The sequence below is a fragment of the Rosa rugosa genome, chromosome 2 (assembly GCF_958449725.1).
Source record: "Rosa rugosa chromosome 2, drRosRugo1.1, whole genome shotgun sequence".
Classification (NCBI taxonomy): domain Eukaryota; kingdom Viridiplantae; phylum Streptophyta; class Magnoliopsida; order Rosales; family Rosaceae; genus Rosa; species Rosa rugosa.
In genome coordinates, this window is record NC_084821.1 from 49,950,568 (window position 1) to 49,975,124 (window position 24,557).

At 39.3% G+C, this 24,557-nt stretch overlaps 2 protein-coding genes across 3 annotated transcripts; both read right to left on the reverse strand.

The window, feature by feature from the left end:
- Window positions 1-1,391: 1,391 nt before the first annotated feature.
- Window positions 1,392-6,817, reverse strand: LOC133727946 (probable ubiquitin-conjugating enzyme E2 25). 2 transcript variants are annotated; one of them, XM_062155362.1, is made up of 7 exons: window positions 6,634-6,817; window positions 4,877-5,014; window positions 3,699-4,751; window positions 3,542-3,605; window positions 3,152-3,291; window positions 2,762-3,073; window positions 1,392-2,043 (listed from the first exon to the last, which is right to left on the reverse strand). In XM_062155362.1, exons 1-7 carry the CDS (start codon window positions 6,703-6,705, stop codon window positions 1,735-1,737), a joined length of 2,088 nt encoding a protein of 695 aa, XP_062011346.1. In that variant the 5' UTR covers window positions 6,706-6,817; the 3' UTR covers window positions 1,392-1,734. The 2 variants fall into 2 exon arrangements, with proteins under 2 accessions (XP_062011346.1, XP_062011347.1); XM_062155363.1 differs by lacking the exon at window positions 6,634-6,817 and adding an exon at window positions 5,804-6,598.
- Window positions 6,818-19,597: 12,780 nt separating this feature from the next.
- LOC133727947 (probable ubiquitin-conjugating enzyme E2 26) lies at window positions 19,598-24,348 on the reverse strand. Its single transcript, XM_062155364.1, has 8 exons — window positions 24,173-24,348; window positions 23,963-24,068; window positions 22,697-22,828; window positions 21,785-22,606; window positions 21,650-21,707; window positions 21,238-21,377; window positions 20,848-21,159; window positions 19,598-20,156 (listed from the first exon to the last, which is right to left on the reverse strand). Exons 1-8 carry the CDS (start codon window positions 24,202-24,204, stop codon window positions 19,908-19,910), a joined length of 1,851 nt encoding a protein of 616 aa, XP_062011348.1. The 5' UTR covers window positions 24,205-24,348; the 3' UTR covers window positions 19,598-19,907.
- Between the last annotated feature and the right edge of the window lie 209 nt (window positions 24,349-24,557).

Here is a 24,557-nt window from a genome sequence, read left to right on the forward strand (position 1 = left end):
GTTGCCGCCGGAAAATAAATCCGACGACACTTAGTTTCATCCTGCCACTAGGAGGTGCGACCATTTAACAATGAATCGTTGTCTTGCTAGGCCAGATAAGGCACTTAGAGTGCATACACAAGCATTTAGCCCGACTAACCCTACAAAATACATGCAGGGACTTATTTCACGCCAAAGGCAAGACACAACTAAATAACAAATAAAAATAAAGCTAGGAACAAAAACAAAGCAGAAAGCCCAGGCCGAGCCCAAGCCTCTACCCAGGAAGCGAGGAGACCACGGGTCACCTTCCAAGCTTGGTATCCCCCCACCACAGCCACCGCTGCTAGGCCACTCGCCACGCCGCCCTGCTGCTGTCGTCGGACCGCTGCCATCGACCTACCGCCATCCCCGTCATGCCATGGATAAGTGCCGTCCTACCCAGACAAACCCATTCTCAGGCCGACCCAAATCAGACTAGTCCGCAGACTAAGCCATCGAGGTGTGAACCAAAGCCAGAAAACTGTCGCGATCTCCCCCTCCCTCACCTTGCACACCGCCATCTTGATCTCCTCGATCCAAAAGTCAATTGAGGAAATCAGCCACACACATGACCCACAAGGAATCAAAAATGGCCCGTCCGACGACAGCACAGGGGCTCGCCGCCGGACAGGGAGGGAAACTCTGTTTGTTGAAGCGCGTGCAAGTGCGTTCTCTTCTTCTCCAAGATTTTTTTTAACCCTTAAATTTTAGTTACTTATTTACCTTAGTAATATTAAAAATGGGCTTACTTTAGATAAACCCCCCCCCCCCCCCCCCCCCCAAACACCAAAAAAAAAAAAAATCAAGTATATTAAGAAACATAATTATTATTAAGGTAATAAATGAATAAGTTATTACTTTCTAATGAATGGTCTAGTCCTATCTTTGAATGGTAGAGGAGAGGTATGTAATGGCCGTTCTGGCTTGAGTATTTTAATGACAATCATTGATGGATTGATTAAAAAAAATTAAAAAAAAAACTTACTTTCTGGTTGAAGTAATTTTAATTCCATGTCATTTGTTGAAGTTAATTTAATTCCATGTCATTTGCCACATCATGTGAGGATTAACCAAGAGTTCAAGACCATTGAACTTAGATCTAATGATTATAAGATAAAAACTCATTGTAAAATAATGATCCAGACCCATATATTTGTATCGCCAAACTACATATTCCAATTCTACAGATTTTATTCCCAAAGAACAGTCGCATAATACATAATACCTAAGCACGAGAAACTTGAGCATATGAGAAACTCTCTATATTCAACACCATAAATCCCCACATAGCCGATTGATGTGCAACTTGGAGTAATGGTTACGAATTTATGATAAATATGAGGTTTCTGAAACTAACTTATGCTCTAACATGGTCACTTTAAGCAATCCCGTCCATAATGGCATTGAAGAAAACATATATACGCACAGGGAACTGAAAGTGCTATAAAAATTATAATGCCTCTTGAAGCACCATAAACTACTTATATTGTTGTCAGTTCAGAAACCTACCAAGGGAACTTCAAAACCTACTTATACTGTCCGTCCTATTTTGGATAGGAAACCTGTCCGTCCTATGGTCCTAACCACTAATGCTAAGAAGGTTCAAAGGAGAGGATGCCAAAGAGTCAAAAATATATAAGAAAGGAATCGAAGTCCGCATCTCTCAGATAGATGAGATGTTCAATCAGTTGTCAAATCATTTTTTTTTTTTTTTCAACATGAAACCATTGATGTTGCAGCCTGCGGCATACTACCAATCTGCTCATTCCCATTTACAGCTGCTGATACATATTTCTCGCAATCCTTGACACCTATATGTGTAAACTCTTTGACAAGCATCGGCATGTGCCCTGCTAAAGAATCCTTAAACCGCTGAGAACAACTCTTGTCACCCTCATCAACATCCTGAACCCCACCTTTGACCAGACATCCCACTTGAGCACCATCCATGTATGCTTTACATGCCACCAGAATGTCATGAGCACGATCCCGGAAATGCCCCACAACAAAATCCTCAAAATGCTGCATCCAAATATAAGTTATATTAGGGCTCAACTTTTAAGAATGATATCCACCATATTATGTAGCCAGATGAACCAACACAGCATGTTTGGACTGCCATAATGTGTCATAATGATCAACAAATACAACTGCAAATAAACCCTATATAAACTGGCCAAAAAAGAGAGGAAAAGCCATATATTGTATGTTCAGAGTCTTTGCATATATAGTTAACAACATTAACCACTTAATTCATTTTTCTAAACAATAAACTGCTTATTTCATTTGTGTAAACAATAAACTATAGGGGGTAGACACACACACACACACACACACACCCCTGTGTGTGTAGATAAAAACAACTTTCTTATGAAAAACCATCAGAACTGATTGGCTGTGCATCATGAATTCGTAATTCATCCTGCACACTTACGATAAGGTGATGAGGATCTTCATTCAGAATAGATGAGTCTAAAATTTCTCTCTCTTTGTTTAGCATATTAACTCCAAAAAAAAAAAATTGATTCCTTTGCAAATTACCAGAATGAGTAACATGATGAATTTGGAATGAACTAGAAACTTCAGTGTAAAATTGATTCCTTCACAAACAATATTAGCATTTAGAGAAACTAAAGACGAAAAGTGTCCGTTTAATACTTCAGGAAACTAGGCACACAATCAAATGTTTGCAGATATAATCAATATATTGATACACTTGGACCATGATAACAAATCTTACCTTCGGAGGCCTCCTCATCATGTATACCATCGTTGTTAAAGATAGGAGGAAGGTATCCTCATTATACTGCCGGGACCTTGTTTCACCAGCTGCTGAACCATTCATAGATGCATATCCAGGCTCATTAAAGTAGGGCTTTGTATTCAAGATCAGCCCTTGTATGGACACTAAAACTTGTAGAATGGTGGACACACCCGGGATCCACATCTCTTTTGAGTTCCCAGACCAGGTGTTGAGAAGGCTGAGGCATACTTTTCCACAACCATACAAATTTGGATTTAGTCGAAGGCCACCCGAGTGGTAGTGGACATGCTGGCATTACCAAGGCCCAAGTCAGACCCATGATGTATGTATATATAATTTCATGCCAGAAAAATAACAATTACATACCGGTGGCACATTGGGGTAACCACTGGGGAAGGAAACATCAAAGAAAAAGAGACCATCATGGTAAGGAGTACCCTCAGCTCCAACAATTACAGCTCTCAAAAGATCCATCCTTGTCTCATAGACTCTAACAAATACTGTGTCTGTAAATTTGAAAAACAAGGAGGAGGTTCAGGGTTCAAATATAATTCACTTCATACACTTACTTAGCAGAAGGTTCCGCAACATAGTTTCTATTGTTTGTCCAACATCTATACTCCAGATGTTATAATTTCCCGATAGTCAGTATTCTCAAAAGTAATTTTTAAAAAGTGTACACATAAAAGCAAATAGGCAGTGAATGGGAAATCTTATTACCACTACCATGACATGAAAATATGCACAAGGGCTCACCAGGCAAATCTTTCTCCAGGCTCTTCCACTCTTCCTGAATTCTCTTTGCCCAGCTCTTTGGTGGCTTCAGGAAGAGTAATAGCAAAATAGCGTCAGATATAAAATTGAAAATGTACCAAAAGAAAAACTAAGACATGCAAGAATTGTCTTAACTCACCTGAGTCATTGAATTACCGTTGAGTGTACCAGAGAGTATATAGTGATGGTCTGAATGATCTTCAACTGTATCAAATTGTTTAAAACCCTTGTACTTCTGCATAATTTCATCTATTTCCTTGCTAGACAATTGTCTAGCAGCGGTTGTTGAAAGGCTTGCAGCAGTGACATTGTGTTGAGTTTGGGAAACACCCTTAACCCAAGGGATACCTACTAACTCTCCAGGAGGGTATATGGAACCAATTGGACCGTAGAAACTTGAATGATTTGGTTTAGCACTAATTGCTGACAAAGAATCTGACAACCAGGGTGACTGTAATCCATAAGGATAAATTGGACTGTAGGGTAAATTAGGTCCAAAAAAAGATGTCTCGGGTCCAGTATCGAACTTCATTGCATCATAATTAGTCGAACTACTTGAAGAAAATAGCTTCTTTTTACGCTGCAAAGCTCCTAAGAGCCTTTGAGATTTTGATGGTTCTGCTCCAACTGGGAGACTAGGAGCACTAACTTGGGGATGTGAAGCAGATTGTTTCTTTCTGCTTCTAGCAGCTTTTGGAAGTTTCCAAGATGACTGGTACTGTCCATTTGGGTGACCGATACTGTCTGTTTGGGTCTTCAAGCTTGAACTACCCACAACGGTTGGCTTAAAGTTGAAACTAGGAGGATCTGTCCAGGGAAACAGCTCATTTCCATGGAGGCCAACATAATCTGATTTCATTTGATACCTTGTATCAACAGAACTACTTCCAGAAACTGAACTTACATTACTTTTAGGAGGATCTGACAACCAAGGAATATGAGGGACAGGCGCCTCTACTCCAGGAGGAATACCCACATTATCGAAATGGGATTGCAAGAAGGCATAATCAAACTCTTCAAAACAAGTATCAGTACAGTCATCAACATCGTCAGCAGATGCATCAGAATTGGGACCATCCAAGTCAATAAAGTGATTTGATGCTGGGGCGACATCCTTAGCAATTTCAATTCCATTGACTGAGCCAAGGGTTTCCATACCAGAAGAACCAACAGAAGTATGGAGGACAGCTTCCTGAAAGTAATAGTAATTATATAAAGTAAATACACTTGAGAATGATATAGCTGCACAAAATATCTATCGCATAGCAAAAAGTTAGCAGTCAACAGCAAGAATCCCATTTCCAACTAAGCATAAACCTTTGATTGATGAATATGGTAATCATCTGAAGAATTTTCCACTGCCTTTCCTTTGATACTTCTGTCAATTTTCTCATAAATAAACATTGCAGCAGCAGAATCATCTTTGTCAATTTCAATCACATCCTGCAAATTCACCTGAGAAAAGAAATAAACCAATATACACTGTTCAGTTGATTAGGAAAAATTACCAAAAGAGCAATAAAAAAAGAAAGAAATAAAACATATCAACAAACGGAGGCAGCCATGAAATATCATGTCCAGGAGTATAAACCAAGGACAAGGTCAATGAGTTAGTAAATCAAGAGACCGAGAGAACAACATATAAATAGGACATGTAGGTATTTAGGAGGGAATGAACCTCCTCACTATCTAACGAGAATCCCACTTATCTGAAACAAAAGCAAAAACAACAAATGCTTGTCAAGCTTGAAAAAGAAAAAATACATATGACAGACGTTAGTCATTCTCTAAATCCAAATATAATGATGGTTTTACATGCTACAAGATAGTAAAGTTTGTTATACTAAATAACAAAAGAGACCCAACAGTCTCATGTCAAAAGCTGATAAAACACAAAAAACATCAACTATTGTAAAGATGCCAAGCATTAGGGATAGGTCAACTATTGTATGGTATCACACTGCAGGGTGTACATGACCTTACAGAATCTCACATTGAGAATTGTAAGCCATGAATACAATAAATGAGATTTTGGGTCTCTCCACACACTATCAGCTGGTTTTGGATTGGATACCCTAAATCTAACATATATAACCAAGAAAATTTACGTTCACCATCCAAAGAAAAGTTAAAACAATTAAGTATCAACAGATTGATAGACAGTTTAGAAAAGATGTCATTATGCATACAGGACAGTCCAGACTCATTTAAATATCAAAGCAACTCACAGTAATAGAAACTTACTTTGTTGTATAACAGACAGATTGGCAACACGCATGGAGGTTCAATGCTTCTAAGAGGGGAAAACTAACCATATCGGGAAATTGTCCGACAATATACACAGCACTGGGTGTAGGAAATGTGTTGTAGACATTGTTCTACCAATAGCCAAAACAGTCACAAAAATGGGAAGATATCGCATTCACAGTATTGGAATGATGATCTTAGAGAAAAGAGGGCAACCATGTTTCAGCCCTCCTCTCAAAACCTCCCTTTGCAGTCGACACATTCTAACTAACTCGCCATTTTACCTATTTTCTTTCTCTACAAAAAGACAAGAACTGCCAAATTCATAGACAAAACCGTGCTCACAATTCAAAGCACAGTTGCAGTTTCCCAAGAAATCACTATCTGGGTCGCTTAATGAACCCATCTGTTCTAACGATACAATCACCTCATGATTGATTGATACTCCAATTTCAACACTTCATCTATACACAAGCAGACTCCTCACTGCCACAGACAACCACACCACTCATCTCATAACATTGCACACAACATACTCCACTATGTATACCAAGCACACAAAACCACAGACCAATTCTTTTTGCTCAAATCCCCAAACCAAGTTTGATCAGAACCAAAACCAAACCCATCACCATTACCCAATTCAATACCAATCAAAAACAGTAACTCGATCATTCAAAAAAGACCATCAGAACACTGATTTCACTACAGCCACATGATCGGGTCCGATCAAAATTCCAAATTCAAACAAAAAGACTGAAACTTTGATTTTGCCATTCAAAAAAGAAAAAAAAAAAAAAAAAAAGAGAAACAGCGTACGACCGAACCTCCTTGTTCTTTCGCAATTTCCGAGAGCAAGAAACCGGAGCGGCGACCTCGACAACGTCGTCGGTATCCATGCCGGAATGAGCTCGCTTGTTACTGTTTTGGACCGCAAGAAAGTGAAAGTGAAAGGAAAGTCAGGGAAACAAGAACAAGAAGAAAGAGAGACAGTCTTGTAGTTTTCGAAACTTCGATTTAAATAAGAAAATGAGAGAGAGAGAGAGAGAGAGAGAGAGAGAGCAAAAAAAGAGACTTAGAATTCTCGGGTGCGTAGTTTAGCCGCGGCTCCATTATTGAACCGGCTTTGTCTTCTTTGTTGGTTTCAGAGAGAGAAGGGAGGGAGGGGGCAGCTGAGCCGATCAGTGATGGAATCGGCTGAGAAAGAACCGGGTTTTTTTTTTGTTTTTTGGTTGGTGTAAAATGTGGGATTTTTATAGGATGCTCGTCATAGATTTCATTATAAATGACGACAGCAAAGGGAGTGTTCCTTTTCTTAAATACAACGCTGTAAAAAACCCACAGGCCACAGCCCATTAAAGTCCAGAGAAAAGTCCAAAAGTGCACAGTCTGATCATATCTCCTGTAAACTGGTGTGTACTAATTTGGGGGATTGGGATAAGGTTTTTGCTTGTTTTGGCAATTTTAATGATAGAAAATCCATTTCTTAATAGTACTTTGTGGGTCATTAAGGAAGGATAGAGATCTTTCAAAAAAAAAAAAAAAAAAAAAAAGGATAGAGATTGAGTTCTAAATTTTTTCCTTTTTTGGGATGAAATTGAGTTCTAAATTTAGGTACATACAAATGCAAAGAAAAATTTTGAATTTGAAATTATTTTTTTTTTATTGCATTTAGAATTTAGGGAAAATGATCATTTACCCGATTTTAGGCTAAAAATTGCCCACTTGCTCCACCAACTGTTTTTTAACCCCATTTACTCAAAACACTCTAAGGGATTATTTCCCCTTTACCCAATTAATTCTTTTTTTTTTTTTTTTTGAGACTTTTTTGCCCTCTCCTTCTTTTTCACTTAGAGGGAGAAGTCATCCTCCACCTTGCCGGCCTCTGGTGACCAGTGGCAGGGCGCCGGCGACCTGAATCCGGCAACCGGTGACCGGAATCCGCCGACCGGTCCCTAATAATATCCAGTAACCATATTATTGCCCCCCAGTAATCATATTATCGCCCCCCAGTAATCATATTATTATCGTCCAGTGAATTGTATGAACTCCCAAAACCAAAATGAATACACTACAGGCACAATTGATCAATTTATAATCATATTATTGGCTCCCAATAATCATATTATTGCCTCCCAATAATCATATTATTGCCCCCCCAATACAAAGTCCAATGTCTCTACTGCCTCCCAATAGACCACCAAAAATGCACCTTTTTGTAGGATTCACAGATAATTTGACTTTAATACACAGAAAACAACATGTAACTTATCAAAACACCACACTATAGTGATCCCTGTCCATCGTATTAAAGTCTACTGGGGGCCAATAATGTGTCTACTGCCCCCCAGTAGACCATCAAACAAACCCCACAGTTACATTGCAATGTCAGATTACTCACATTGTTGAACAGATAGTAGATCATTGGCCTCCAATCCAATAGACATTCAAAAAAAAAAAATGCTATTCCTTGCCAAAAAAAAGAACTGAACAACAATTCTTAAAAAAAAAAAAAAAACGCAGCAACCGGAGCAATCCATGTCACTCCTCCGGCGACTCCAGCATCGAATTGCTAAGGGCACCCAGTCGCTTGGGCACCCAACTCATCCAAGACAGCCCACTACCCCCACGTCCACCACGTGCTGCTGCACCGAGCATTGACACAACAGCCCATCCCCGCGCGGCCCCTGCAAACCCAGCAATGCACGACAGCTCCATTGCCATACCGAATCACCCACGTCTCCGGATCCACACCAACGCCGTCGAACAGACCCAGTCGCTTCACCGCTCCTGCAGCAACCCCCTACCCGCACAGCCCACCGCCTTGCAGAGCCCAACGGCCTCACGACCCACCAGCAACACACAGCCAGCATAGACGGCTCAGCGCCCCCCCTGCATCAGCGCCCACCCAGCGTCCGTGCAGCCTACCCAACCCCACGCCTGCACCACCGATCCCAGCAGCCACTTTGCTACACACCACCGATCCCCGCGAGTGATTGTCATCTCTCTTCAGAGAGGGAGAAAGCGAGAGGTTGAGACTCGCTGAATCGACTCGGTCGAGGAATGAAGAGAGAGAGAGAGAGAGAGAGAGAGAGAGAGAGAGAGAGAGAGAGAGAGAGAGAGAGAGAGAGAGAGAGAGAGAGAGAGAGAGAGAGAGAGAGAGAGAGAGAGAGACGAGACGAGACGAGACAGAGAGAGAGTCTGAGGGTTTGTTAATTCAAATAAGGGTAACATTGTCATTCATATTTAGATTGGGGGTAAATGGGGTTAAAAATCTATTGCCGGAGTAAGTGGGCAATTTTTAGTCTAAAATTGGGTAAGTGGTCACGGCCCCTAGAATTTAAAATCTCCCCCATAAGGTATTACCGATAATTTATGATTTGAAAATAAATAAAAAATAAAAGCGAAGTGTGAATTAGGTTAATGGTCCAGTTTTGATCCCGTAAATGAATTGAAATAATACACTCTCACACGCACAGTAAAAAAAGCATAGTTGATTGGGAATAAAATGTAGGGGGGAATTCAGTGCACCGACATAAATAGATGGTTAGATTATATTAAATACACTCTTAGATTATTAATAAAAATATTAATTATAAATATCAAGGGTTGAGATCATCTTATAAGTGTTGGGTCATTTTGCACTGTCGGTGCATAGAATAATTTCCATAAAATGTAAGGGAAAAAAATATTGGCGCGTCAACGATGGATTTCCTTAATTATTCTTTCAATTAATGAGGGATAAAGTTTTGCTTGTTTTGACGATATTGATGATTTCGATGGATTTAATAATTGTTGCGAGCATAAAGTTTGGATTCTAAATTTTGAATTTGAAAGTTTTTTTTTTTTTTGGGTCTCTTATCAGAAGAGAAATTTCATTCATAATGAAATATTACAATGGGTAGGGTGCAAAAGTCATTCTATCAACAACCAACATGAATGTGATAGAACAGTACTTTGCCCACACTAGATTTCAAACTGAAAGTCCATACTGAGTGTTGGAGCCAAGAAGGTCCCGACTCGAAACAACGCAAATGCTGATTAATTAACAAGTCTTCTTTTGCAAGATGATGGGAAACTTTACTACCCTCTCGTCTTATAAATTGCTTACTACAAATTGTAAAAGACTCAACTAAACATAAACAGAAGGACAACATAGTTATGGCATATTCAACTAAACATAACTTTAATTTAAAATCCATGCGCAAGAACAGTGGAGCCAATACATCTCAACTCAAGTCCAACCAAGAAGACCAATGAACCATAAAACCTCTCTTGTGCCAACACCAACTCACCACCCAGAGTTCACCTGACCAGTGCTCTGATCGACCTAGCCTACAGTATCTGTGGCTCCGATTGGCAAGACCCGCCCCGAATTTCACCCTGAAATCCGAGGTGGCCTTGTGGGGCCCACCTTTGGAATAACTCTACCGAAAATTTGGTAGAGTCACCCCTAAAGATGGACTACCCAAAACCTGTAGAAACACATTCACAGTTCTAATAAGCCATCCTTAATCTCCTGGAGCCACTCTGCTCCCCAAATTACCACAACTCCGCAAGCAACTGAGATCCGAAAGACAACATGTTCTAAATACACAAAAATAATTTCCAAACAATTGTCTCACAGGTTATCAGAGCGATCTAAAAGTGGAAGAGAATTCATGATACAAGTATGTTCAATAAATAACCTACAATAAGGAATACAATAGCAGCAGATGCTATGCCTCGAATTCTACTATGCCGAACCAGCAACTCTGCAAACTGGACATTTGAAACTGAAGGGCCCAGGGGAAAGTAGATAAAAACGTTAGCGTGAGTGGACAAAAATAAGTAATTGAAAAGAAAAGAGATTTTATACTTTCCCACATTTATTCCTTTAAAAACCCGATGCATGCAACAATTAAGGAAAATAATCTGAATGATGTTCAGCTCAAAAAAACCGACTACCTCCGCTAGTCACAAACAACCAAGTAAAAAGACTGAAACTCTGATGCTCAAGAAAATAAGAATAGCCCCTCTGGTTAAACAAAATCGGACTAGTCCTGCTAGTCAAGTAACAGTAGAGTATGGGGAAGAAGTCATCACCATACGAGTAAGGGAGCCTCCCAGGCTCTTGAGCATCCCATGCTCTTTGCTCAACTCACCCACAAACACATATTAAGCGGGGAGGAGTACTAATAGGCTAGCTAGCAATAAAATCAAACGACCCAAGTATGGTGGGTTAAAATCATACGAAAACCGAAAACTAATAAGACTTCCCCAAAATCTCGCAAATAAAAACACGAGTATGATTCCTAACTGTACTCGGAGAATCTCATGTTGATCAAATAAATCAACGACGTGTCCCACACACCAAAAGAATATTCTCAAATCCAACAACAAATAAGCGAGAATTAATAGATGAGTATAATAAAACCTTTCAGAAATCTCAAAATCGACTAATAAAGATATACTTAATTCCGAAAATCATATCGAAAAATAACTCGTCGAAAATCATCATAAATCCAAATCCAAGCATCGCAAACTCATATCCAAAAATCATGATGGGAATCCAATCAATAAACCAAATTATAATCTGAAACCAATTCATTTCTGAAATCAATTTATAATCCGAGATCAAAATATATGCTCGATAATTGAAATGATAAATGAATGAATCAATAATTCAGAAAATATTTGTAAATGAATGAATCATTTAAATCAAAGGGTAACGTGGCCAAGCGTATGGATCCTCGTCGAGCAATGGGTTGGTACCTCGTCCTGTAAAAAATTATATTTCGTAAATGACAATTCGACAAATAAATACGATTCTAAAACGAAACCCGAATACCCCACATAAATCAACATCTTCATTACTTCTCGGATTCAACCCAAACTTCACAACTAATATCAATCCGTCGATTAGATGGTTAGCATAGCGGAAATAAGGAAAACCCGAAGGTCGGATTTCCATAAATCAACATCCGAAAACTCCAAACTTCGGAAATTCACAATAGATAACAAACTTCTCCAATTTCCATAAAAATCACATTTACAGGTTCTACAACTCACAACTAGTTTTTATCTAGCTAAAAATAGAAGCCAAAATCCTACCCCACTCGCCGCCGGCCAACTCCAAATCAGACCACCAAATTTCAGCAGCAACATCATCTCAACAATTCAAACAACTTTCTCAACTACAACAAAGCCCAGAAATACATTGGTTGGCCGGAAGTAGAGCTTGATCTGAAATCTGCCAATTTGCACAGTAACTCCTTCAAATTGTCGATTCTCCTTTCACACCTCAAATTGAGTTATGAAACTTGGAGGGATTCACCAGTGGAAGATGGGCTTTCCAGAATGGTCGGTTTCATTGCCGGAGGTGGCCGAAATCGGGAGAAATCGGCGTTGACCCCAAACTGCTATAGTAAACTTTGGAAGCTCGATTCGCAAAATTCAGGCCAAATCGCCGTGAGCCACTACTGCAGGCTTCACGAGGGGGAGGAGGCGTCGATGCAGACCCGTAGCTCGCCATTTGGTGGCCGGACAGAGAAGATTGGACGGAAAACAGAAAAACCCGAAGAGAAGGAGAGAGAGAGAGAGCGCGGGGGAGGAAAGAGAGAGAGTTACTGTGGTGGTTTCCGAAAATAGAAACCTACCATAGTAACTTCCCATTTATATAGAAACTTATCTCAAACAGTAACTCTAGTTTTTCCTCTATAACTTTAGCATACGAACTCCGAACTTTACGTACCACATATCCATGAACTCGGTTTAACGTCCTCTACGACTTTCAAGAAGAAAAATTTCTCAAAAACTTATCCAAACAAAAAGTCAACTTTTAGGACCACTAAAAGTATAGAAACAAAGTAAAAGGTGAAAGTAATTGTCGTTTACCGTCCAAATGACTAGTAAACTGGTAAATTGAGATACGGGACATTACATCGACCCAACCAAATTAGATTCTGGATACTCAGACCTGAGACCACAATAGAACCAGCAATGCCACCACCCTACTTGTTGACACCATGCCATCGATCACCTTCGACTCTTAACTGTCATCTCCTTGGCCGTCACCTCCCCTTACTTGTACCATCTCGGAAACACCAATACCAAATTTGGAATTACCAAAAGCAAAACCTCTCTAGACACGGTGCTTATTGTCTTTAGACACTTCAAACGTGGGATAGCAGTTGCCCTGCCACCCTAACTTAGGATGGCGATAGCCCTGCCATCTAGGGAAGATTCCACCACTTAAGTTCCCTTGCCAGTACAACTAGAACCTCTAGACACGATGCTCATCTTATTCAGACGATAGCAGTTGCCCTGCCATGCTGACTTAGGATAGCACCTGCCCTGCCATACTGGGAAAAATCCACCATTTTAGTCTCACATCGACCACATCCCTGTGAATTCCAACCCCAATCTACCCTTGACAACATCAACCCAACCCTGACATGCTGACAGGAAGAAAACCACACCCACCAAACCACTAACCCACCACTGCTCCTTTTCGCCATCACCTCCGACCCAAAACCAGATTGAACCTACCCTCCAGAAGGCTAGAATGATGATTTCCTCTACCACTACTCGATGTGCTCCAGAACCAACCTCTAACACCTATCAAAACTAAACAAATAAACAAAAACTGAAAACTGTAAACCCTCCACTATCGCAGGAATACTAGTCTTGTCGCACCACACAACCTAATGCCCAGGCCCAAACCTCAAAGCTTTAACCCTGCTATAGATCGCTGGATCCCCCAACCACAACCAAACCCGACCGCCATCAAACCATCGACGGTCAAAGCTTAGATAGATCAAAGAAAACAGCAGCGGGAGCTTAAAAACTTTGAGGATGAAAACCACCTCCCTCTCGCTGCCACAAGACAATAACAAAGCGATGACAAAATTCCCCTCCCGAGCCTGAGCGTGATGGAGAGGGTGCAGAGAGCATCTACCTGGGAGAAGAACGCTCTCTCTAGGGTTTTTCTGACTTTTTTCTCTGTCAATATTGAATTTAGGGATATTGTTGTATTTTTTGAGAACTTATCAATATGTAATTACCTCCATTAGGGTCCTGATACTATTTCGGGATTTCCTCTAGATGCTTATCATAATCAGGGGTTTAGGCTCCATGTCCCCCCTTGTATTCGACAGTTTCATTAATCAAAGCTTGAGGGCAGCCGCACCAGCCCTTTATTCAAAAAAAAAAAAAAAAAATTATCTCCATTAGGGTATTCCTGGCATTGTACACAATAAATTAGATTTGAAAAAAAAAATAAAAAAATAAAGGCGGTTTGTTAGTGGTGTAGCTTTGATCCAAAAAATGAATTGAAATAGAACACACTCACAAATATAGTAAAAAAAGAATAGTCAATCAAGAATAAAAACTACGTAAAAAATCACAAATGATCATTGAGTTATGACTTATTCGACACTTAACTCACTGACTTTTCAAAAATATCACTTGACTCACTCATATTTATTATTATCTTACACTTAACTCACTGCCGTTAGATCTCACGTTAGAAGTCATTAAAGTTGAGGGTATATTTGTCTAAACACTAAAATATACATTTCTAACTTGCTAAACATTTCTTTCTAAATAAAAATATGACATTTTTTTTTTTGAAATTAAAATTCAATTTTTGTTAGAAATTATCAAAAAACTATGGGAATTTGAAAAAGAAATCTAATAAGTTTATTCAAAAAATTTATTTTTTAAAAATTTTAATAATTTCTTTAAATATTTCACCTTGATCAGATTCTAGGGTACTTATAGGCCCATATCAACTGCCAAGATGAAGCGGTGATGAAACAACAGTCCACTTTGCACAGCAATTATTCTTTTTATTCAAAATGAATTTCTTAATTTCCTGAACTTTTGAAATTCATAATAAATAGGTTCGACTTCCTAAAAATTTCACGAAAATTACCACGAACTCGTCGTTACACGTACCTTATACCGAGTCATTAAATTGAAGATCCACTTCAATAAAAGTTTACGAAAAATTCCAAGTGTTGTTACGACGTATCGAGAAATAAAATTAATTTCAATTACTCTTGTCTTAATTTCTTAAATTTTCCTGGGGCTCACAAATAGACATAAGTAACACCATTTTTAACTTCGTGTTCTTTTTTGTTATTGATTAAACTCACAGCACTTTTATACCAAAGGTCACCAAACACTGCTTTTATACGCACATCAATTTTAAAAGTACAAGTTAGGGCTAGTTTGGGATTGCTGTGTCTTTTAAAAAAAAAATTACTGCTGTTGTGTTGTGAGAAAAATCAGCTATAAATTAAAACAGTTTCGTATTTGGTAAAAAAAGTGCTGTTAGTACGTAAAACAACTTCAGAGAGTGTTTTGATCCACAACAGCTTCTAAAAGTAACCTTTAGGTCGCTTCTAAAATCTGCTGTCAGTGACATTTAATTTTCAATTAAAGTTGCTTTTAAAATATTTAACAGAAGCAGATTTTTTTTAAAAGTGAAGCAAATCCCACACGGGACCATAATTACCAAACACTTAGGTACTTAATTTCACAGTTGATAGCTAAACATGCTTTTAAAATGAGGTCACCTCATATCACACAAGGTGATCCCTTGTCCCCCTACATTTTTGTCTTATGCATGGAAAAGCTATCTCATCTTATTCAGTCTACAGTTGAATTTGGGAGCTGGAGACCTGTCCGTGCCTCTCAATCTGGTCCCTTGGTTTCTCACCTTTTTTTTGCTGATGATCTAATGCTTTTTGCTGAAGCTTCCACTCAACGGGCCAATGCTTTGAAAAAATGTCTTGATGCCTTTTGCTCCTTATCTGGTCAAGCTGTGAGCTATGAGAAGTCTCTCATCTTTTGCTCTCCTAATACCTGCAGATCAGTTGCTTCCAATATTAGTGGCATCTGTGGCTCTCCCCTTACTAGTGACCTTGGCAAGTATCTTGGAATGCATTTGATCCATACTAGAGTAAATAAGCATACTTATGCTGGAATTTTTGATAAGGCTCAAAGCAGGCTTTCTAGTTGGAAAAGCAAGGTTTTGAGTATGGCTGGCAGACTCACTCTTATCCAGTCAGTTTCTTCTGCCATCCCAATTTATGCTATGCAGACTGCTAGAGTGCTAGATTACCTGTCAGCCTTTGTGACAAATTGGATAAGCTCAATAGAGACTTCCTATAGGGTGACACTAATGATAAAAAAAAAAGTTCACTTAGTCAGCTGGGATACTATCTGTCAACCTAAACAGCTTGGAGGCCTTGGTATCAAGAAAACCTTTGAAATGAATAAAGTTATGCTTGCAAAAGCCAGTTGGAGAATTTGGCAGGCTGACGCTGGTCTTTGGGCTTCCATCTATAAAGAAAAATATCTGCTGAATGGTTGTTTAACTGATAATAATTACAAGCCTCCTCTGGATTGCTCTAGTACCTGGAGAAATATTTCTCATGGGGCCGAGCTGCTTAGAAAAGGCCTCAAATGGTGTGTAGGTGATGGCAAAACCATTAAATTCTGGTATGATTCTTGGCTAATCCCTAATGCTCTGATTGCTCATGCTCTCCCTCGTGCTGTTATTCACAATGATGCCACGGTTTCTGATTTCTGGGATGATTTTGGTTGGAATATTGAGATGCTCTCTTCTGTTATCCCCACTCACCTGGTAGACTTGGCTATAAATACCCCAACTGGTTTTGAGGGATGTGGTGATGATATTAAAATCTCGGCGGCTACCTCTAATGGTTGTTTTACTGTCAAGTCTGCATACAATTCTATTTTTGACTTCTCAAACCCTGTTAACCCTCATTGGAAAATCATTTGGAACCTTGATATCCCTCCTAAACAAAAGACTTTTCTTTGGGTGTTTCTTCACAAAAAATTGTTGACTAATGTTCAAAGAGCCAGGCGTGGCTTCACCAACAGTAGTACATGTTCTATTTGTAACTCTGCTGATGAGACTCTCCTCCACCTGTTCAGAGACTGCTCTAGATCTAGACATATTTGGTCTGCTATTCCTAAACCCGGATCCATCATCGCCTCCTTTGCCCTCGACTGGCATGGTTGGATCACTGCTCAACTGCACTGTAAGTCTCTAACTCATAAAGGCATCAAATGGTGTAATCTCTTTGTTGGTGTCTGTTGGTTTATTTGGAAATGGAGGAACAAGCAGATTTTTGACCCAACCTTTGCTCTCCCTATTAATCCTGGGAAAGTTATACTTGACTCTGTTGATGAGTGGAGAATTGCTGCTTTCAAGGCTAAAGTGTCCACTACTTGTGATTTTAGTTTGTTCTCTTGGACAAGGCCTCCTGCAGGTTATTATAAGCTCAATGTTGATGGCACAAGAATTGCTTCTTCTGGTTCAATTGGTGCCGGTGGTGTTATTAGAGACCATCTTGGCCATTGGATTACTGGCTTCCAAATTAGCCTTGGTACTGGTGCTATCCTTGATGCTGAAGCTTGGGGGCTATACTATGGTCTCAAAACTGCTAGAAATCTACTCATCTCCAATATGGAAATTGAGTCTGATTCTGCCATCCTTATTAATCTCTTGCAAAGATCTGATCTATCTTTGCACCCTCTTGGATCTCTTGTGGAGGGTTGTCATCATTTCATATCTACCTTGGACAATTCTAGAATTAGCCATATTTTTAGAGAGTGCAACATGACAGCTGATGCTCTAGCCAAAAGGAGTATTGAGCATGCTCCTGGTCTCATCATCTTTGAGGATCCTCCTACTCATGCTGTGAATACTTTATTGGATGACTTAGCTGGTGTTTCTAGACCTAGAAGAACTGGGATTACTGTTGCTCCTTAGTTAGCTTTTCTTTTCTTTCGTTTTTGGGCCTCTGTGGGCTCCTTTTGTAACCAAAAAAAAAAAATTGAGGTCACCTCATGATTAAACTGGGCCTAGACCCAAGTTAATTAATTGGGGCTATATTAATAGTCATCAATGTTTTAAAACGCTGAGGCGTAGGCCGAGGCGTTTTGGGGAGAGCCTCAGTAAGGCGTTCGCCTTGAGGCGTAAGGCGTAAGCCTTACGTATAAACGATCCATATATATGTCATTATTTGTCCCTCTCCAAGCATGATTTGATCCATATATATATGTCATTATTTGTCCCTCTTCAAGCATGATTTTTCTTTGTTGTTCTACCAGTACTATAACTCATTGTGCATGCACTACACATAGCATTTCAGTACTTAATAGGGATAAACCACCAAGAATATGTCAAGATTATTAAGTAAAGATGAAACACAGTACAAGTAATACATCATCACCATTCAGTGATTGGCTTAAACGAACTGGTAACCAGAACTTCAGTGATTAGCTTATTGCTCGCCTTCACACAAAAGCTTCCTGTTATACTAGTAACCTGAACTTAAGTGATAATCGTTCTTCTAGCTCACTAAAGTTGGGCCTGGTGCCCTGGTGGTATCATTCGTGGCAGGTCTGCTGCTAACCTGCTGGCCAAGTTATTAATGCAGAATTATGGGGTCTCTATTTTGGCCTGAACTTAGCTACTGGCTTGAATGTAACTGCTATATCCATTGAGATGGATTCTACAATATTCTAATTCACAATTGCAGAAGGAATGAAGGATAATCAAGATGATGAATCAAATTTGCCGCTTTTACACATCTACAGAGAAAATAATACTCGACTTTAATTAGTACCGAACCAAACCAATTTCCATGCATGTATGATTGGTTGCTAAAAGTAGTAAAGGACAGGACAGAAAACAGATTGAATCAGAACATGAGTATCCCCGACATCACAAATTCACAATACCCACCGCCATCTGATTCAAGAAACGCATTCACAATAACTGAAGTAGCACTCATTAATTCATTATAGAAATAGAAGGAGAGGAAAATTGGAACTAACCATAACCTGGGAGCAAGAGAGCCCGGGAACCCAACAGAACTGCTAATTCGAGAAACCTAAAGATGCATCTTTGACAATATTTTAGGACAGTGTAAACTATACTCGGCATATTCCAACTCGAAGTCTGCGAATCGAACTCCAATAATCGAACTCGAAGTCTTCAAACTCCAATAATCGAACTCGAAGTCTGCAAATCGAACTCCAAGTGCGAAAATAGTCTCCTTTACAGCCAAATCCTTGAGAAAGCTAATGGGTTCTAAGAGATTTGCATAAGCTTGTTGCCTTTTGGAACTTTGGAAGTGCGAAGGCTGAAATGGAGAGTCGAACGACGTCCTCTGCTCAATGTCGCGACTTTAAACCTCAAAAACCAAAAACGGCGTCTTCCCAGAAAAAGACCCAAAAAAAAAAAAAAACGCTGCGCGTACGCCTTGGGCGCCTCACGCGTTGCCTTTCACGCCTTGGACGCCTTGGTCACCGCCTCAGAAGCCTCGTCGCCTTATCGTCGAAACCCACTCAATTTAGGAGCTGATTTCCGCTTTTTAAGCCTCAGGCGCGCCTTAAGGCGCGTTTTTTAATTCATTGATAGTCATGCACTCATGCTTAAATTTACCCAACTAATGGTTGACAAGCTAATAAATTGCTTACAGTAAACGGTGTCTCTCTATCCTTACACAAGGGGACGAGGTAAAGAGATGAAGAAGGGGGCCGAGGTAGAAAAAACTCACAACCCCAAAAAGGCAGAGAGCAAGGAATGGATAGGTAACGCTAGTAATGGTAGTTACTGGACAGGGTTTAAGTTTTAATTTTAGATAGCATTCTCAGTTTTTATTTTCTTTTAATTTTTTGTTAATTAAGCCGTACCGAACATAGTCATGAGCTCATGAGCTAATGGCAGGGTGGGAGCACTCTAGCAGAGAATCATTCCCATAATTCCAGATCAAAAGACAATTAAACATTATCAGTTATCAACCGAGTTTTACGCTTTTCAAAGACTCGACTCATAAAATTCTGGCCAAAGTTGCTGGTTTTAGAACTGCATCAAAAAGATTCGAACACTACATGAGGAGAGTTAACTAATCAGTCCATCCATAATGGCATGCGTATACAAAAACCTCATTGGGTATGCCATTACTTTAACTTGGAATGACGATCGATGACATTTTCAACTCGGAGTTTATAACTGTTTCTTCCACCATGAAACCTGTGTTGGTGTAACAGCCTGAGGCATGCTACCAATCTGCTAATTCTCAACTGTTGCAAATTTCTCACAGTCCTTGGCACCTATTTGTGTCAACTCTTTGACTAGAGTAGGCAAAAACCTAGCCAGAGAATTCTGAAACACCTGCGAGCAGCTCTTATTACCATCAACGCCCTGAACCGAACCTTTGACTAAACACCCCACTTCAGCTCCATCCATATATGCCTTGCATGCTACAAGAATATCATGAGCATGATTGCGGAAATGCCCGAGAACAAAGTGCTCAAAATACTGCATCCAAATACACAGTTATAGCTGAGAAAATTATATTGCACTCACAAATTGACAAAACTGATATAAGCATGGCATTCACCATATATTATTGTGTGCTCATAAGTCATAAATGATATCTGATATCTAGCTTCCCAGTCAAATTTCCATATACAAAGCAACAAATTTTAACATCCCACATTAGACAACTATATTCTAGTTTCCTTGACTAATTGACTCTCGAGTTCACTACATCATTTCAAGAAATTACTGTCACCTGGTTTTGTATCATGAATTTGCAATTCCTACTCTGTTATTCCGATAATCTATATTCTAGTTTATTTGAATAATTGACTCTCGAGTTCACTACATCATTTACCGTCACTTGGTTTTGTATCATGAATTTGCAATTCCTACTCTCTTATTCCGTTAAACATCACTTGATAACACTCTCATATGACTCTGAAAACTTTAGTACGGAAATGATTGTCAAGAAAGCAAAAATGATTTCCATTTCAAAATTTTTCATGTTTTGACTGTTATGAATTTCAAAAAGTTCTCAACCAGTTTACTTGATGTACTAGCCAGTAGAACGTTATTAGAAAACAAGCTACAGTTACCTGAATTTAAAAAATTGCATTGCTCTTATACTGCAGAAAACTGCCCGAGCAATAGTTTGAAGAAAAAATAGAAAGAGGATATCAAATTGTACCTTTGGAGGCCGCTTCATTGTGTACACCATTGTCCTTAGAGATAGGATTAACGTGTCCTCATTGTACTTCTTCGATGCCATTTCACCGCCTGGTGTACCCTTCATAGGTGCCCATCCAGGCTCATTGAAGTAGGGCTCTGTATTCAAGATCAGCCCTTGTATAGAGACCAAAACCTGAAGCATCGTTGACTTACCAGGGATCCACATCTCTTGCTTGCCCCCAGACCAGGTGTTGAGAAGGCTGAGGCATACTTTTCCACAATCATACAAATTTGGATTTAGTCGAAGGCCACCAGAGTGGTAGTGGACATGCTGGCATTACCAAGTCCTAAATCAGACTGATGAAGTAAGCAGATATAAATCAATGTGAGACAAACATGAATCACATACCGGGGGTACATTGGGATAGTCACTTGGAAATGAAACATCAAAGAAAAAGAGACCATCATGGTAGGGGGTACCCTTGGCTCCAACAATAACAGCTCTCAAAAGATCCATCCTTGTCTCATAAACTCTAACAAATATTGTATCTGCCAATATGTTAAGAAAGGAAGGTTAAGGGTTCAAAGACGAAGTGAATTATGTTATGCATAGTTGGGTAGATCAGAAGGTAGTGCAACAAAGTTTCAGTTGTACCAACAGCAACCCTACATCTATTTACACATTGTCATTTCAACATTTTTGTGACAAGCAAAATACTCATGAGCATCATCAAAGTGAATTTCAAAAGATGAGATAAGAAAACTAGGTGAAAGGAAAACCCTCACTAACATGACATCAAAAATAATGCATAAGGGCTCACCAGGCAAATCTTTCTCCAGGATTTTCCACTCTTCCTGAATTCTCTTTGCCCAATTTTTCTGAATCAATAAAAGGAGTAAGATCAAAATAGTATAAGATAAAGAAGCGTGCAAATGCAATACATCATCTAACTCACCTGCATGGTAGAACTACTCTTGTTAGTATAGTGATGGTCTGAGTGCTCTGCAACTGTATCAAATTGTTTGAAATCCTTGAACTTCCTAATAGTTTCATCTGTCTCCATGCTAGAAACTTGCTTTGCAGGGACATCATTGGTTTGAGTTTGTGTATGCAATTTTGATAATTCTACTCCAACTGGAATATTAGAAGCCCTCCCTTGGTGTTGCAGATAAGATTGTTTTGTTTTACTGCTGGAAGCTTGTGGAAGTTTCCAAGATGATGATAGCCCAAGAGCAGGACTAAAAACATTCATTTGGGCCTCCAAGCTTGAACTACTTCCAGGAACTGCATTTATATTGCTCTTAGAAGGATCTGACAATGACAGAAAATGTGGGATAGGTGCTTCTATTCCAGGAGGAATATCCATTTTGTCAAAATGGGCTAGCATTTCAGCATACTCATCGATATCTATGGACGCTTCCAAATAAAGACCAGAATAGTCATCATTGGAACTAGATGCATCAGAACTGGGACCAGCTAAGTCAATTACATTATGCGAGAGTGACGCAAAACTCTTAGCAGCTCGATAATTTGTATCAGAACTACTTCCAGAAACTGACTTTATATCACTTTTAACAGGACCAAACAACCAGGGGATAGGTGGCATAGGTGCTTCTATTCCAGGAGAAATATCCGCATTATCAAAATGGGATAGCAAACGGGCATACTCATCAACATCGATACCATCATCCAAAAACAGATCAGCATAGTTAATGTTATCTGATGCTGAGGCTAAACTCTTACCAGAAGAACCAGCAAAGTTATTGGCGACAGCTCCCTGAAAGTATGGGTAACAATATAAAGTTAATATGCTAAAGTATATTTAACCAACATTTCATAACAAAAGGAGTGTGAAGTAACCACAAACCTTAGCTTTACGATCAGGGAACTCATCGGAAGAGTAATTTATTGCCTTCCCTTTGATACTTCTGTCAACTTTCTCATCAATAAACACCGCAGTATCAGAATCTTCGATGTGAATACCATCAGGTACAATAACCTAACAAAAATTAAATAATATCACATGTGTACAATATCTAAGCTATTTAGGAAATCCTGTAAGGAAAAAGTAGGAAAGTCATCAATACTATGAAAATTATCAAAAACATCCAAACAATTCACTTCTTTCAAAAGATTCTTCAATAAACAATAACATGGGCGTGAGAATGAGTCTCCCAGCTTGACGGGGTTCCAAACCAAAAACAAAAAAAAGATAACAGAAATGACACTTTCCTAATCAAATTGTATACTTTTATAACAGATACGGTTAGTGTTTCTTAAGTGTCATTATAGTACTATTTGAGAACACAGTAATGTTTGGGTGCAAATGTGCAATTGATAATTTTGAAAATACTATTGAAAGAGAAAACTGACCAGAAAAAGAAAATGAAAAGGACAGGTAACTATAAACAGAGAAGCAGAACATGAAAATTAACCTCCTCAACATGCATTAGAACCATACTTAACGGAATAGGAAAGCATCAAATAAATGCTTGTTCTTTGCTTCCTTACCAATAGCAAAGCTTGGAAGAAAATACAGAGTATATATATAAAGACAGTTAAATCATTATTGACTTTGTCTTGAATCCCCAGAAGAACAAGTATATACAAACAGCATTCTTGACAATGTCAGACAATTTGCCTACATCCGGGGGTTGCACAATTTGTCTCTCGATCAAATGTCACTCGCATATTCTAACTTTTTTTTTTTTTTTTTTTGTGATAAATTAAATAGAGGATTAGGCGATATTAGTTCCTCTGCGATAGCCGATTTTGGGTGACTAGCACCCACCCACAATCTTATAAGAAAAGGGGTCATCACAAGCAAGAAGCCACCGCCCGTCCCTATTTTATTTTATTAATAAAAAGAAAATAAAGTATGAGATGAGAGAGGGGGACAAGAACCAAAACCGCTTTAAGAAATATTCAACTCACTCTTACTCTCATAGGGTTTGCGACGAATAATTAAAGAAGATTTGAGAAGCCAAACCATCCATCTCATTTGCATAGCTAGCATAACATCGTCCACTATCCTAAAGCGAAAACCTAGCTAAACAATATTGCTGAAAGCCCCAATTGAAATATTAATCAGAACTGTAACTTGATCAACTAAAGACGAACAGAATGAACAAACCTCCTTCCCTTTCTCCGATTTCGGAGTCCGGGAGATTGGAGGAGTACTCAAGACGACGTCGTCTTCATCCATGCACTGAGAACTGCTCTCCGGAAACACTGGCTTCCTGTGTGGAGTGCAATGAAGTCAAACAAAGTCAGATAAAAAGAAGAAGAAGAAAAGAGATCGAGAATTTTGTTGTTGAGCGAAGTAAGGAAGAAAGAGAGAGACTCGGAAATATGGGGGAACGGCGGCCATTCCATTAGAGGGCGCCGGAGTTGGTCAGTCACTCAGTCGTTGTTGGTGCTGTGACACTAGACCGTCTCTTGGCGCCTAGCTTGTCAAGGAAGCTCAATACACGGACATGTGCCTCGTACGCGTTTTGTGTCTCTTCTTTCTCTTTTATTTTATTTTGGTCTGAAAGAACCTCATTAAGCCACAAGGGCAGAAAAAGCCGAACAACAGAAGGTCAAAAGGCCAAGAACAACAACAAACTACAAACTTAAGGACCAAGTAAGATAACTAAAAGCAGGAAAATAAAGCAAAGCATCAAAAGCTGGGTGATCAGTGGCGGATCCCGGATCACATTTTGGGTGGACTAATCTAATACCTACTT

What these genes read in the sequence shown, in the direction of transcription:
- LOC133727946 (XM_062155362.1), bottom strand. Translation starts at nt 6,705, where the DNA reads ATGGATACCGACGACGTTGTCGAGGTCGCCGCTCCGGTTTCTTGCTCT. An exon ending in CCTGGAGAAAGATTTGCCTG is followed by an intron (nt 3,292 to 3,541) that starts GTGAGCCCTTGT and finishes TCAAATTTACAG; the next exon opens with ACACAGTATTTGTTAGAGTC. An exon ending in GTTACCCCAATGTGCCACCG is followed by an intron (nt 3,074 to 3,151) that starts GTATGTAATTGT and finishes TGGTAATGCCAG; the next exon opens with CATGTCCACTACCACTCGGG.
- LOC133727947 (XM_062155364.1), bottom strand. Translation starts at nt 24,204, where the DNA reads ATGGAATGGCCGCCGTTCCCCCATATTTCCGA. An exon ending in TCCCTGATCGTAAAGCTAAG is followed by an intron (nt 22,607 to 22,696) that starts GTTTGTGGTTAC and finishes CCATACTTTCAG; the next exon opens with GGAGCTGTCGCCAATAACTT. An exon ending in ACTATCCCAATGTACCCCCG is followed by an intron (nt 21,160 to 21,237) that starts GTATGTGATTCA and finishes TGGTAATGCCAG; the next exon opens with CATGTCCACTACCACTCTGG.